The 14580-nt window shown below is 39.4% G+C and overlaps 1 protein-coding gene across 3 annotated transcripts in view; it reads right to left on the bottom strand.

Moving 5' to 3' along the window:
• The window catches only part of zbtb20 (zinc finger and BTB domain containing 20), a 34422-nt gene that overhangs the window by 12765 nt on the left and 7077 nt on the right, over positions 1–14580 (bottom strand). For 2 of the 3 annotated variants that reach the window (XM_030745774.1, XM_030745775.1), the window contains exons 2-3: positions 5297–5441; positions 2504–4021 (exon numbers count right to left, since the gene is read on the bottom strand). In XM_030745774.1, the coding sequence (XP_030601634.1) occupies positions 2504–4001 (1498 nt within the window). In that variant the 5' untranslated portion in view covers positions 4002–4021; positions 5297–5441. Of the gene's footprint in view, positions 1–2503; positions 4022–5296; positions 5442–6339; positions 6430–14580 lie in introns of those variants that run through there. The other variant, XM_030745773.1, reaches the window with a different exon arrangement.

Raw genomic sequence — 14580 nt, 5'->3', positions numbered from 1 at the left:
GCCATTACGAAGGCACATGTCTCCATTATTAATTACAAAAAATTGGAGCAAATTAGTAGTTGGAAATTGAATCAAGGCAAATTTTGACACTAAATGCTCCTGAAACACAGCCAACTGACTCTTAGCCCTACACAGAAAACGTGGCAGGATCAGCTGACTTCAGCTTGTGCGGCAGCATCAGATGCCTGAAGCCAGGAGTGTTACTTTTCCAGTAGAGGAACATACCTCCGGCTAGAATTATTTAAACCTGCATTAGCTTTATTATGACGCTGGTTCTACTTAGTGCTGAATGCTACAGCGCTGTAGGAAAGGTTTTACATCATAGTTGCTCTGATGCAACATTCCCAACTTACAAAACAGTAAGAAAACTATCAAACTAAAATGTTTTATAAAAACGTAATAATGCTGTCATGACACTGCGGTGCAGAAAAGTTGGGCTCAAATGTCAAATGTTAATTTACATATGACTGCAAAACCAATATATTATGCATCTATTTGGCATTTCTGCCACTTTGTTGAGATGTTAAGATCATTTTACATAATTGCCTCTGCTGACATTATGGGCTGTAAAATATTAACATATCAATAATAACGTAAAATGAACAGGCGGAGAAAAAAGGCTGATAACACTGCCAAATAGACAAGTTGTACTGAGCAAGTTAATGAAGTTCTGTGTATCTACTGCACTGAATAAATGAATGTGTTGGCACCTGCTTTAATTTAATGAAGCTAATAAATTCTACTTTTACTTTATCATTTTTTTTTTTCCACTTGACCTGACCCAGGCAGAGGTCAGATTTTAGGGTCGCAACACACGAGCAACAGATATATAGCAGGTACTTTTACCGTGTAGCTCAGGGCAGTGTACTTGCAGCACAATGATTCATACCATTGAAAAGCTTTCTCTATGTCTCTGACAGATTTTTGATTGCAGCAAATGACACACTACCTCTGCTGCACGTTATCATTATCTTTTAGTTATTTTGAGTGTGCTACATCAGTGTGCCATGTGAAGGTGTAATATATCACATCTGCAAAGGTGCTTTGTAATTCTTGCTTAATAAACAAAGAGAAGATGTTATCTCGTGTATGTATTAGATGTATTCTCATATGGACAGCAGTGCCGTGTTATACTAAATCATCCTGGCATCCTTTTAGATTTTGAAAAATATAATTTTTACGAGATTAGCAAAGGTGATCCATCAGCGGCAGCCATGAGTTGTTCAGATCTAGTCTAGGGGATTAATCGATCGGTGATTTATTTTCCTTCTCAATCTGTCATCACTCTGCTGCTCACAATTATGCGAATAAAACAGGAAATTTAGTTTCAAATAGCTTTCATGTGACAAGTGGTTCTGGCCAAGCAATGGATTGTAATGAATAATAATGGCTATTTGAGTACGCAGTTTTAACAAGATCATCTAATTATATAAGATATTTTATTCTTTCTTTCTCTGATGATGATTTCTACAGCATGTGATTGATAAGGTTCTAAGTGCTGGTGGAAAGCGGTGCACAGAGAAGCAATGTGCTGCATAAGCACTCTGCTGGCATTGTAAGTTAAATACAAATGATGACAAAGATAATAGTCAACTGCGACCTAACAAATGTGATTTGAGGGTGTTTTTTATCAGTCAGTAATTTCGTTAAATTGCTACAATGGGCACTGATTTATTATTTATTATTTGGAAGTAATATGACTGCATAAATGTTCGCACACACTGTGTTGACAGGCCTCAGCTTTACATTGGATCTAAAATCCATACTGCAACATTATGCTTTTCCAACTATCTTTATGTCGCAGTATGCAATTAGCCACTCACAAATCAATATACTGATTTGTACTGTATGTATATGATAACGATGGACTTTGTAACTTTAGAAATCCGAAATAAAACAAAGAACAACAGTAATTTTACAAAATACCTAAAACGCACATTTTTTGCTTCCAGTTTTCAAGCTGAATATTTATTTCTCCATCACTTTTTTTTCTCTCTTACTTTAATCTAAACTTGACCTTAACCCCAAACTCAAACAATCATTTCTGTAACACCCACATGTTTTGCACAAAACTGGAGACTGGAAATTGAATATCAGCGTGTGTACAGTATAAATAATTTGGTTGTTTCCTCAGTGTGAACAAACTATAACTGCAAACCCTGTGTGGTAATTTGGGTCTTAATGGGACATGGCATATTGCTACTGCAGTAACAAAATTCATGAACATATATATATATATATATATATATATATACACACACACATATATATATAGCCTTTTTGTCTGAATAGTTTATGAGTAATGAGTTTTGATATTGTGACTAAATATCATAATCAGAATGAATTTAAGATAAAAAGGGCTAAGATGATGAAGCCTGTTACTTACAAACCAAAAACATTTCTATACCACTGCAGGATCCACAAGTAGAGCTATTACCTACAGAAATGATGAATTATTGCTACATAACTAAGAAAATTCAACTGATGAGACATTTTGACTTACCAGTATGGACAAACATGTGTTTGACGTAGTTCTGTTTCGCAGTAAAGGTTTTACTGCAGAGAGTGCATTCATAGGGCTTCTTTTCCCCCTGACCAATTCCTCCTGCAGCCTGTTGCTGCTGAGCTGGCGTTTGCTGTACCGAAATGGGGTTGGGGAATGATGGCATTGCAGGGGGCGGCACTGCCACAAACTGGGGTTGCTGCTGGCCAGGAAGGTAAAGGAAAGGCTTGTGGTCTCTAGCCGGCTGTGTAGGAAAGAGTGTGGGCAGGAAGGTGCTTCCAGCAGGGCCCATCACTTGGGAATTGCTGGTCACTGTGAGCGGCATCCTTAGATTGCTGGTGTCTGGCTGGCGCATGTACTGGGACAAAGGGCTGAGTTTGACTGAGTTTTGCAGGGGCTGCATCATGCTACTATCACTAGTGCTGTGGGATGTGTCCCCGTCCTCTGTGTCTTGCACTTGCTCAGGGGACGAGTCATTGACCTCTATCTGCACTGGAGCTCCTTCAATTTGCCCGTCCCCGCCACCCTCTCGGCTAAAGCCAGTCAGGTATGGCTGCTGCTCCATTGTATCTGGCTCAGTACTAATGGAGGAGCTCACCCCTGAGTCAAAACTTTCAACCTTGGATTCACTCTCTACACCCTCAGTCTGGTCAGTGTCATCCTGGCAGTCCCCCATAGGTTCATAGCAGCTGTACTCATCTTCTTCTTCCTGCTTTACTTTCACCCCTCCTGTTTGTATGCGTACCGGTCGTGGTTGCTTGCGGCAGTGAGTGGACTCTGCTGTGGAGATGAAGCGGTCAACCTGCTGAGATCTTTCCTGGATACGGTTTATCCAGGGTGGATCTTGAGATTGCTGGTCCTTCTGAGTGCTAAGAGTCGGATCATAATTTGTTGACAGAGGGTTAATGTAAAGGGGGCGCTCGCGGGTGCCATTCTGCAGAGAGAGGCCAGGGTAGGAGTACAGAGATGTGTATGCACGATCCATGTTTTGCTGTGATGTTGCTTGCATATAACCTGACTCTGCGTCACTGCTGGGGCCAGAGGTGCCAGACTCTGGAGTGCCACGGGGTGTTTCCTGACCAGAATCTCCTGGTATAACAGGGAACCCCCCTGGCCCAGCCAGGCCAACATTCTGGGACACGATGCGTGTGCACTCATCAATGACGGTCTTAATCTGAAGGATGCTGGCAGCAGTAAGGATCTGCAGAGCCTCTGACTGAGATACCCGCAGAATCCCACTGTACATAAAGTCTATCAGCTTTTGGATGGATTGTACTGAGACCACAGAAGGGATCTCAATGTCGCTGTAGCCCAAGAGCAGCTTGTCCTGAAAGAAGGGGCTTCCAGCAGCCAGCACGCACCGGTGAGCTCGCAGCATACTTCCATGGATCCGAACAGTCACGTCACAGAAGTGCCCACGGTTGCGCTGCTCATTGAGGGTCTCAAGTACAGAATTGCTGAAGTTGTGAAGATTGATGTTATGAATGCGCTCGGTCATCCCCTTGCAACTGATGTCACCTGCAAGTGGGAAGCAACATGCCTGACTGAACACAACACTAAACACTCCAGTCCTTTTTTTCACATGTAGCACCAATACATTGTCACTGTTCCCAGTACTGCTGATAAATTAGGATTAATAAAAATTGTGCATAATGGAATACAATAGTTATGACCAAAGGCATTACGAAAAAAAGAAGCTCTTTTCTATTCAAGGAAATTGACTTTCTAAACTGCTTTTACAGGCTGTGTGTAAAAATGTCATCAACCATGACACAGCAATCAGTTTAAATGTGAATTCAATATTGCTGCCCATTATAAATAATAAAAATAATACCATTCATTGGAGAATGCCTAAAACAATAAGACAAATATGTTAATTCTCATTTTTTTCCTTCGGTCCAGTCTCATAGTATTAGGAGACAATCCAGTAATTTCAGCTTCTGAGCTAGATTTTACTTCCACATCGCCAAACTGAAGGACAATTAAGATGGTTCCCATCTAATTACTCCAAGTTTCTTTCAGTGTGTATTTCTGAAATTCCTCCAAACACCATTAGGTGGTGCACTGGGCTTACAGGACAACAGGCCTCTTTTGTTAGCCATGTGTTCACTGTGATGGCGTTTCCTAACTATCCTAGGAATACACTAAAACGTGACCCGGCTGATCAGTGTGAGAGATAAATGAAAGTGCTTTTCTTCCAGGTCTTTATTTAAAGAAATAAAATGAGGACGTAGTAAGTGTAAGACTTGTCTGTTTTAGAACTGTTGTTTAAAAACTGATTTATTTAGCACAGAAACATACTTAAGTATAATTGGTGCTTTAAAGTACAGCTACTGACCTTATTTGAAGGATCATCAAACACAACTTATGGTGAAACCAAGAAAATTGTCCTCTTTTTTTTTAGCCTCAGAAAACCTACAAATCCAAGTTGAATATTTTACAGTTTTGTTTTTACACTACATCTGTCAATGAATAAGAATTTGATTTATTTAAAAAATACTGCTAATGAAGTATGAGGCAGGACTGAACACATTACTGCTGAATATGTGCCGAAACATTTAAAGAAACACTTTATAATTTAAAATTTTATACACAGAATAGAAATAAAATGAACAGTGGTTCAAACAATAAACACTAGATTTTTTTTTTTCAACCAGCGAAGTAGAATTTAGGTAAAATGACTGCAGAAGCAGCATAAAAGTGTTAAAACGTTAGTGCTGATTCCCAGCTCAGTGACTGAAACACTAAGGAAGAATGAATTAAAAAAAAAAATGAAAGCAATCCCGTACTCACAGTTAGATGACGTTTTGTTACGAAGATGCTTGTGTGGCTGGTGATGAAGTGCGGGTCAAGCTTCAGTTTGCTGGTGGAGATGGCTGATCAGAGGCCTGGTGCTAGGCAAGGCTGTCAGTCCTCTCTGTCCAAATCATGTGTTGCTCTGCCACAGTGTTTGGGGTGGGGGGGGGGGGGGGGGGGGGAGTGAGAGAGAAAAAGACAAAGACAAATCTTAATGCCACATACAGCCTCGTCGATACTGCCACTCCCTTAATGAACCAGGAGCCACATTAACAGGAGTATCTGCTGCAACAGATGTGTGAAGAGTTTTTAAAGCAAGATGAATGGACGCTCATGATTTCACATGACCGCAAACTACAAAACAAGGGTGAAAATAATATTGGTATTGGTATTGCCCCCCCTGCACACACACACACACACACACACACACACACACACAGACACACACACACACACACACACACACACAGACACACTCTGAGCTGTTGGGCAATAAAACCACACCCTTACGAAGAAAAAAAAATCTACTTTTTGCATAAAGAGCCTTTTGAAATATTTTGGAAAAGGTCTCAGTCACATTCTGTGTGTGTGTGTGTGTGTGTGTGTGTGTGTGTGCGCGCGCGCGTGCGCGCACATCCATGTGTGTATCTGTTATCCTTGTCATTTTCAAATCTGCTAACGAAACAACACAATGTCTGATACAGATGTAAAGCAACATTATCAGTTGTAATAAGAGAAAAGAGTCAAATATTAAACACACAAGGCTTTCATTGAAAACACAAGAAAGGCATTAAGCATGTGATGAGCGGCTTTGGTGATGCTAAGAATGTCTGACACAATTGCTCTTATGCTGTAAAAACACATTTAGTATGCAAATATTTGACCCCAAAACTGGAGACAAAATCACATAAAACTAATCACATTGAAGTCACATACTCATGCTATGATTTAAAAGCAGGAAAACTGGGGGAGAAAAATGCATTGAATCAGTGAAAAAAATGCCTTCACCAAACAAATTAGACCCACACTGTTCAAAGTGCCATCAAGTACTGCAACCAGTGAAGCTTTTAAAGTACCTGGAAAATTTAGAGCATGTTTTGATGTGAATATTTATTATTAATTTGAGGGTAGATGGTATTTCTGACACTATATATATATATATATATATATATATATATATATATATATATATATATATATATTTATTTTTTTGTCAAAGATGTTTAGCAGCAGCCACACTTGCTACAACAGGAACATGAAGTGCTCTGTAAAACGCAACTAACTACTGTGTGCTGCTGAATGAACAGAACGGGACCAGGATTTGACCAGACCTGCACATTAATATTGACGCAAATTATTCTTTTACAGCTCTCAAGTACTTTAAAACAGCACACCTCTTACTTTGAGACACTGAGGGAAAATTCACCGACAGAAACTATGAGATTTTTAGCAGTGACCTCCATATTTTCTACACACGCGTGGTGAAGGTTCATTTGCTGTATTCACTTATGCTCTTCTACGCCAAGGTAACAGATACATGTTAATCTGTAAATGTGCCCCAAAGATGATCACTGTCTTTATAATTGAGTACACTGAAGCAGAAAATCTGGGCGGAAAGTACAGTTAAAGTGTAACAACTGAAATAGCTGAGTTGACGAAGTGCTTGGGTCCCAGGCCTCACTCAGAGAAGTACTACACTCAGTGGGACGTGCACTTGTTTTTCAGAAATGTTCGTGACACCTAACAAATTTGATGATTAGATATAGGCATGTAATATCATGTTTAGGACCAGATGGTGATCACACAACACTGAGATGGATCATGCTTTCAAGCAAATACAAACAGTTGGTTCAGTTGGTTGTTTTTCTGTTTTGATCTGGACAGAAAAAAATTATTTTAAAGTGAACCCCCTCCATCAAAAATATAACTATAGTGGTTTTCTATTCGCTAGAAACTTAACCAGGGAAACTAAAACAACCCACACAGATGTTTTATATATATATGTGTGTGTCTGTGTGCGTGTATATATATATATATATATATATATATATATATATATATATATATATATATATATATATATATATAAAACTGAGTGCTTGTAGCGCCTAACTTAGGAACTATATTTAACGCAAACTGTAGCCTGTTGTATGTGTAACCCTCCCCTTAAACTTAGTGCCATTACTTAAACAATCCTGAATGAAGCCTTCTTTTTTTGTCCTACACTGCATACACGTGTGCCAAATTTCTTGTATCCATTATGATGGCAAAAATATGACCTTTTTTTCCTTCTTCCTGCTGGGGTTAGTTTGAGATGCAAATGTATCCAGGTGCCATATTTTGGTTTTGTGGCTACTGCTAGACAATGCATACATATATGTTCCTTCTACCAGTCCAAACATGTAAATCCACCTGCCTAATGGGGAAAGTGAGGTGAACGCTGGCAACAAAGGAGTAGGCCAAGGGAAGCGGGCTTCAGTTGCCCAGACTGCCACTCACAACAGTGATTCCATTTTAGCCGTGACACAGTGGGTGAGCAGCAGCCAGCGCCTACCTGCAGTGAATTCTAATCAGCCCAGGGGTCTGTCTCCCTCCCTCCCTCCTGTACCCTGCCTTGGACTAAAGGGGCTGATGATCCTTCAAAATTAATTAGATCCTTGTAGGAGGCGGCCATTTTCTTTCACTTGCTAATACTTCAAGGAAAAAAAAAAATTAAATCAAACTATATTCAGCGTGCATACCCCACCTCCCCCATATTGGTTTCTTTCTATCTGTGTCTCTACCTGTTTCCTGTTTCACCACGTTGAACCTCTCTCCTTCTTTCCTTCTAACCATTTATCTCTCCATCCGTCTATGCCCCCACTCTTCTTCCTCCCTCCTTCCTCCTTACAAACCTTCCCCAACACCCTCCGCCCCCCTCTCTGACTGCCTCCATGCCCCCAGCTCTGTGTCTGCCTCTGTGGAGTTTGCTGTCAATAAATCCCCAGAGGTCAGTTTGTCTGCTGGAAATCAGACACAATGCTTCAGACCGCCAATGCAACGCATGCTCTGCTGCTGCCGCCACAACAAAGACCGGGGAGGGGTGGAGGAGGAGGGAGAGGGGAGCAAGGAAAAAAAAAAAAAAAGGAGAAATTAAGACGGGGGAGACGAGGGTTGCAACTTCACCAGCCAGACTCCAGGTTAATCAGCTGACTGCGTTAGGAGACAAGCTCATGAAATACGCTGCATCAAATTGGACATTAGTTAATCAAGGTGGGGCGAGAGGGTGTTGGCGGGGTGGGGGTAAAATGGTGAGAATGGGGGATGGGGTTGAGAACAGACATAAGAGGCTATGAAAGAAGTAGTATCAGCCATTTGAATAATGTACATCTTGAATATGCAAATACTACTTACAATACACACTACAAGCATACATTCAAGGCCCTTGGTACATTTCAGTCTGGAGACAAAAGGGCCGCGGGGCATTATGAAAAGCTCATGTCCGTGCTCGTGCATATAGCATCTTGATGGATCTGCTGCAGATCTGCACTTATCGAGAGTGTTTTGTGTTACACCTTATTAACAGTAAGTCTGTCTCAAACCTCTGCTGCTTAACAATCACCATTGTAATTATTAATTTCAATCATCCGTTCCGCCCAAGCACATTAGCATATAAACTGCCAGAAATCAGGCTTTAATAGTACGGTTTGGATATGGGATCTAATGTAATTCAGTTCACAATGTAAATATGTAGTAAGGACACTGGGAAAATTTTAAGCAATAATGGAGAGGTAAGTGTCGGTGTGACAACAGATAACTGAAGGGGTGCATTTGATAAAGACAAAGTGTGTTCATTTCACTTCTTTGACAAAACGGGTTTACAGACACAGCTCACTGTTATCAGTCAACACCTGAAACTTTTCTGAAAAATCAAATGCTAGCCATTAACGCTATTTTGTCATTGTTCAGTTTGATTGTGGCGATTAAAAAACAAACAAACAAAAAAAGAAAATGTCTGGGCAACCACGGTTGTGTCGGCTAATTAAATCAGAGCAATTAGGAGCGCCGTGTCTCTCGTTACCTTTGAGTGCTTAACAGGTAAGTAATGCACCCCAACTCCCATACAGTCCAGGAGAAGCTGCAGGAAAACATATCCCAGCCTTAAGATTTAATTGATTTGGCTTTATTGCAGTCACTGAAAATCATCAACAAGCAACACGGAGGCTGTTGACAAGTTGAGCCAAGATTTTCACACAACATTTTTTTTTTCGTTTCTACTTCTCTCTGGACTGAAATTGTACACTGCAACATGTCAGAACCAATGAAATACTCTGAGTGTTTCTAGGTGCAAATTACTGATAATTATAACATGTTTAAAATAGATCTGATATGAGAAACAATGGCATGCCTTTCTGAACTTTGAACTGCCTCTTCACCTAAAAAAAAAAAGGAGTGCCAGTGATTCTTCCTTCACAGCTGTAATTTCGATTTTAGGCTTACCACCAGGAACAGTTTAAAAATATGTAAATACTATAAATTACCATTTCAAAAATTTATAACACTTTTTCTTCTCCAAATTCCTCCCTTCTTGGACAAAGCACTGTGAAGTAATTACACCACTCTAATGTTATAGCCTCTCTTCAGTCGAAATGACTTGAATGACTGTATTGTTCACACATGTCCATGCATCATACACTAACTGGAACCACTGTTAACTCTTTACAGTCGCTTTAATTTCATCAGGCCGTGAATGTTTAGTTCCACTGAAATGTCTCAAATAGCACGGCATATTAATGTGTTAACATATTCAGTCCAACAGAAAGCCACTCAACATGACAGGATGTGCGGCTTTCAAATAAATTCCTCTGGCACATAAATAACAATAAACACTGCAATTCAAGTAGAGGACAGTTAAAGTATTTTTTGACAGGACAGCTTGTTCAACTTCGTCACTTTCTGTCAAAAACACACCCACTGCCACCCGTTATCCATAGCAGATCCATTGTACACTTACAGATGGGAGGATAATCTACTTCTAATATACTTTTTTCACACAAAGTCCACACAAACACTTGTGAATTAGTGCTATCAGTATTTTTTTTTTTTTTTTTTTTTTGTCATACTGTATTTTATGAAGAGCGGGTGGAGAAGGGGGGTGGGGGAACAAACAGCCACTGCTGGCTTACAGCCATTAAAATTAAAGACGGCAGTCACTTTGGTGATAGTACAGAAAAAAAAAAAAAATCTCAGAATTGGCAAATGGCTCTGCTTTTGTTAATGAGCATTTGACCAAAAAGAACCATCTGACTACTCATATGATAGTCTCCAAAACACCTCTAACCCCCGAAGCAGATAATGCTAAATTCAAGAGTTATCATTTAGGCACAAGTGTCCAATGCAACTGCCTCTCTACAGCTACTACACACGTCAAGGACATTTTGCCTCTCCAAAAAAAGGACCTCACGGGCCATTAAGAGATCTTCACGAACCTACACAGCTGCTCATATAGGACCTCTCTGTCAAATTAGTAGTGTATCATGGTAAAGAGCAGTTAATACATTCAGCTTGTCAAGAAATATGAGTGTGTTTGTCTCTATTCATGTGTTTCTCTTCATGCCTGGACAATATATAAGCAGGCAAGATCTCAAAAAAGTGGACTGTGTAGTATAGAGGGAGACTTTTATGTCTTCTAAAGAAAATAAAGCATCTCCTGGCTTTCTATTCGTAAGAGACAAACCAGGAAAAAAAAAAAGAAAGTGGTTTTGTGCTGAATTATGAGGGGATGGTGTGGGACCTTCGTGAACAAGCATGCAGTTCTTACACTGTAATGAACAAAGCAGCCTCTGGATGTCTTTAGGGTTAAGAGTACACTATCTTTGTCACTAGAGAGACCAAACAGAGTGAAGCCACACATTCATATGTATTTAGAGCTAGGAGAACAGAAAAAAAGATGCTCACACAACTTTTATGTAAAGCTGGGTTTCATATACTGCGCTTTCAAGGTGTCCTCTCTCTCAAAGGCAGCGCACATACGTGCTGTGGTTAAACAGTAAAGACTTCTTTCAACAGTTAGAGTTACAGTTAGTGTCTCTACAATGACACTTTGCTCTGTAAAATTTAAACCTGTAAGTTAACCTGACTAATAATTGAACTGCTAACAGTGATTTTAAATTACTATTCAACCACGTGTGCATGTAAAAGTCAGCAACTTCAGAAGCTCCATGTGCCATGAGTTTTCCCAGCAGCTGCACGAGGGTGCACGAGCCAGTGCCGTGATGGTCCAGCACAGAGCTGAACTTTCACAACTGCACAAGGGTGCTTTAAGCAGGTCAGCTGTTTCGCTAGCTGCTTTGTGCTTCAAGGGTCAGCAGCCTAGCCTCTCTCCTAGAAACTGGTGCGCTCAGTGTTTGCCATTCAAAAAGATTCACCGGGCTACAATAAAGGTACTAACATGGTGCATGCTGGCAAAAGAAAAAAAAAAATGGTGAAAACGGTCATTGCTAAAAAAAAAAAAGGTTTCATGATCCAAAATATTTCTTCAGCCTGTAGCTACAGCAACAACAATACAAATGCCACTGGGATGAAATAAAAAGGACTCATTATTCAGGTGAACCAGCAATATCTTCGACATACAGTCTTCAAACACTCATTTTCCTCATTATGTGAATAATCCATAAGACATAATGCGAGCACGCTGTCCTTATTTTAAGCTGTATGGATGTTAGGAAGGTTTAGTTTATTTTTAGTTTGGCAAGCTGTTGTGTAGTAAATACAGATGATTATATATGTCTCATCAGATCATTTGACATATGACCCATCTAAAAGTGTTATGCTGACTCACTGAAACACTGCCGACCACAAGTGTCACCTAAACGCACTTTGACCAAGTGCTGGTCTGATCCGGTGGTCTGCAGGCTGTGCGATCTGATTTAGAGCTAATGACTTAAATAAAAGTTGGCACACAGGTAAGGTTTTCTGGTAATCCATCAAGGGGTGGCAATCTAACCATATTAAGAAATTGTATCCATACAGTAGTGTGTTGCAAGATCAACTTGTTAAGCAAGCCAACTACAGAATTTCACAAGCATCTAGGGACAGGCCAAAAACTTAAGATTTCCACCCTTTCAGCTTTGTGTTAATCTCAAAGTAGCACTTAACACTTGAGCTGACTGAAATTTCAGCGCAACACACTCAAAATGAAAGGACAATAAGATCATTCGTGTAAAGAGAGCATCAGCTGTCATCAGGCATTTATGATGAGTACATTCATTTTAAGAAACTACGGCCTATACTGGAAGAACACTGAAAGCCACGCCCTCTCACTCGGTGAATACACCTTTTGAGTTTAAAAAATATATGCAAACTTGGACATGTGACAAAACATAGCTTGTAAGCATCATGGCATTCACATTTATCAACACTGAATCCAAGCATTCATTCACACAAGCAAAACACAAGCATGTTTGCAGACACGCAAGGACTGAGCAATGATTATGTATGCGCAAACTATAAAATGCTATCAGACCCGTATAACCAAACTAACTGGTGGCCCTAACATAATTTTCCTTGCCATCACTTCTGAGTCTGTTGTTGCTTTCTCATATTGCATATGAGAAAGCAACAACACAAACAATAGTAATACACGGAACCATCTTGAGATGGTGAAGATACTACATGGGCAGGTGGTAACTGTATTTTGTTTTTTTTTTAATAGATTTTTTTAACACACTGAGTATTTTCTGGTCTTTCCATTTACTGTTTCCTTTCTTGGTGCCCCCAAAATGCTATTAGCATTAAAGTCTCTCTTCCAAGATTGGTCATATTTAAAGCAGGGAAATTTATTTAAAAGGCATTTAAGTGACACTGAGAATGTTGCTTTTCCATTGGACACCTTTATGTTTTCAAAGACAACAAACAGTGTCGCTGTACAATGCTGTAATTATAGCAAACCACACTTGCCTTGTAACGTATTTCCATTACCTTACATGGCTTGCATTGTTGCTGTGCAATGTGTCACTATCAACACAACAAGATATTTACGTATTAACCATTGCTACACTTCCTATTGTTATTTCTACATGTTAGTGTAGCCTAGTTTGTCCTCTCAGATCTATTTTATGCAGAAAAACAGAGTTAGTACATGCTCATCTCAGCACAAAGCACAGAGATAATATCAGCTCCATTTATGATAATCCTCTGGCCCTTTGGCCTTGCTAATGCTCATGAATTGTTGGTCAGTGTGGTCTTTTGAATGCAGCAGAATTATTATCCTTGATGGTAACAATCTATATCTCATAAGCCCTAGAGTGTAACCTAAGATGATCAGCTGTTTCTGGTAACATTACTATAAAAATCATGCCACAGGCCTGTGAGTATTTTTGGCAGGTCATGTAACAAATGTGCCACTTCTACGTCATTTGTGGTGCCATGGTTAGATGGAGAGGTTCAGAAACCTATATGCTTTTTTCACTCTCATGGGACAGTGTGTTAAATAAAGTTAATAGCATCATACTATAACAATCATAGCGTATGTATGTATGTTGGTCTCCTAGACAAGTGGACCGATGTTGATGAAACTTTGCACAAACAGTGCCCAGGGCACTGTGAGTGCCGACATCTGTATGGTGTAAACAAATATTTTATACAAATCCCACATATACATATATATATATATATATATATATATATATATATATATATATATATATATATATATATATATATATATATATATATATATATACACATACACACACACACACACACACAAACACACACACACACACACACACATATATATTTACATATATACATATATATTTGTACATTAACTGTACATTAACTGAGCACCAAGTTATATGTCATAATACGGAACAGAGTGTCAGATTAGAAATGTTATGTCACAATATAACGTATCATAGCATCACGCTATAATGATTGTAGTGTACGTGTGTATGTATGTATGTCCCATGTCTCCCAAACATAGCACAGGGGTTTGCTACTATCTATAATGGCTAGCTCCTGTGACCTCTGTGAGGTCAGTGTCTTTCTCTGTTTGTGTAACCTCCCTTCCTTTAAAGAAATGCATGTTGGGAGTGAGCCTAAAGAAGAGGATAAATAAGAAACATACCTGATGAATGAATGAATGAATGAATGAATGATTATTGAAACACTAGCCAGCAGCAAAGCAAACTATAGCTAAAGGCTCTGAAAGACATTTTGCATTTATGTAATTTAACCTGTTCACAGAAAATATAAAAAGAAAAAAAAAGAAGCTTAACGTGAGTTTACATAGTAGCTGC

This window comes from Archocentrus centrarchus, chromosome 14 (assembly GCF_007364275.1).
Source record: "Archocentrus centrarchus isolate MPI-CPG fArcCen1 chromosome 14, fArcCen1, whole genome shotgun sequence".
In the NCBI taxonomy this organism is placed as follows: domain Eukaryota; kingdom Metazoa; phylum Chordata; class Actinopteri; order Cichliformes; family Cichlidae; genus Archocentrus; species Archocentrus centrarchus.
This window is presented reverse-complemented; position numbering and strand designations above follow the sequence as displayed.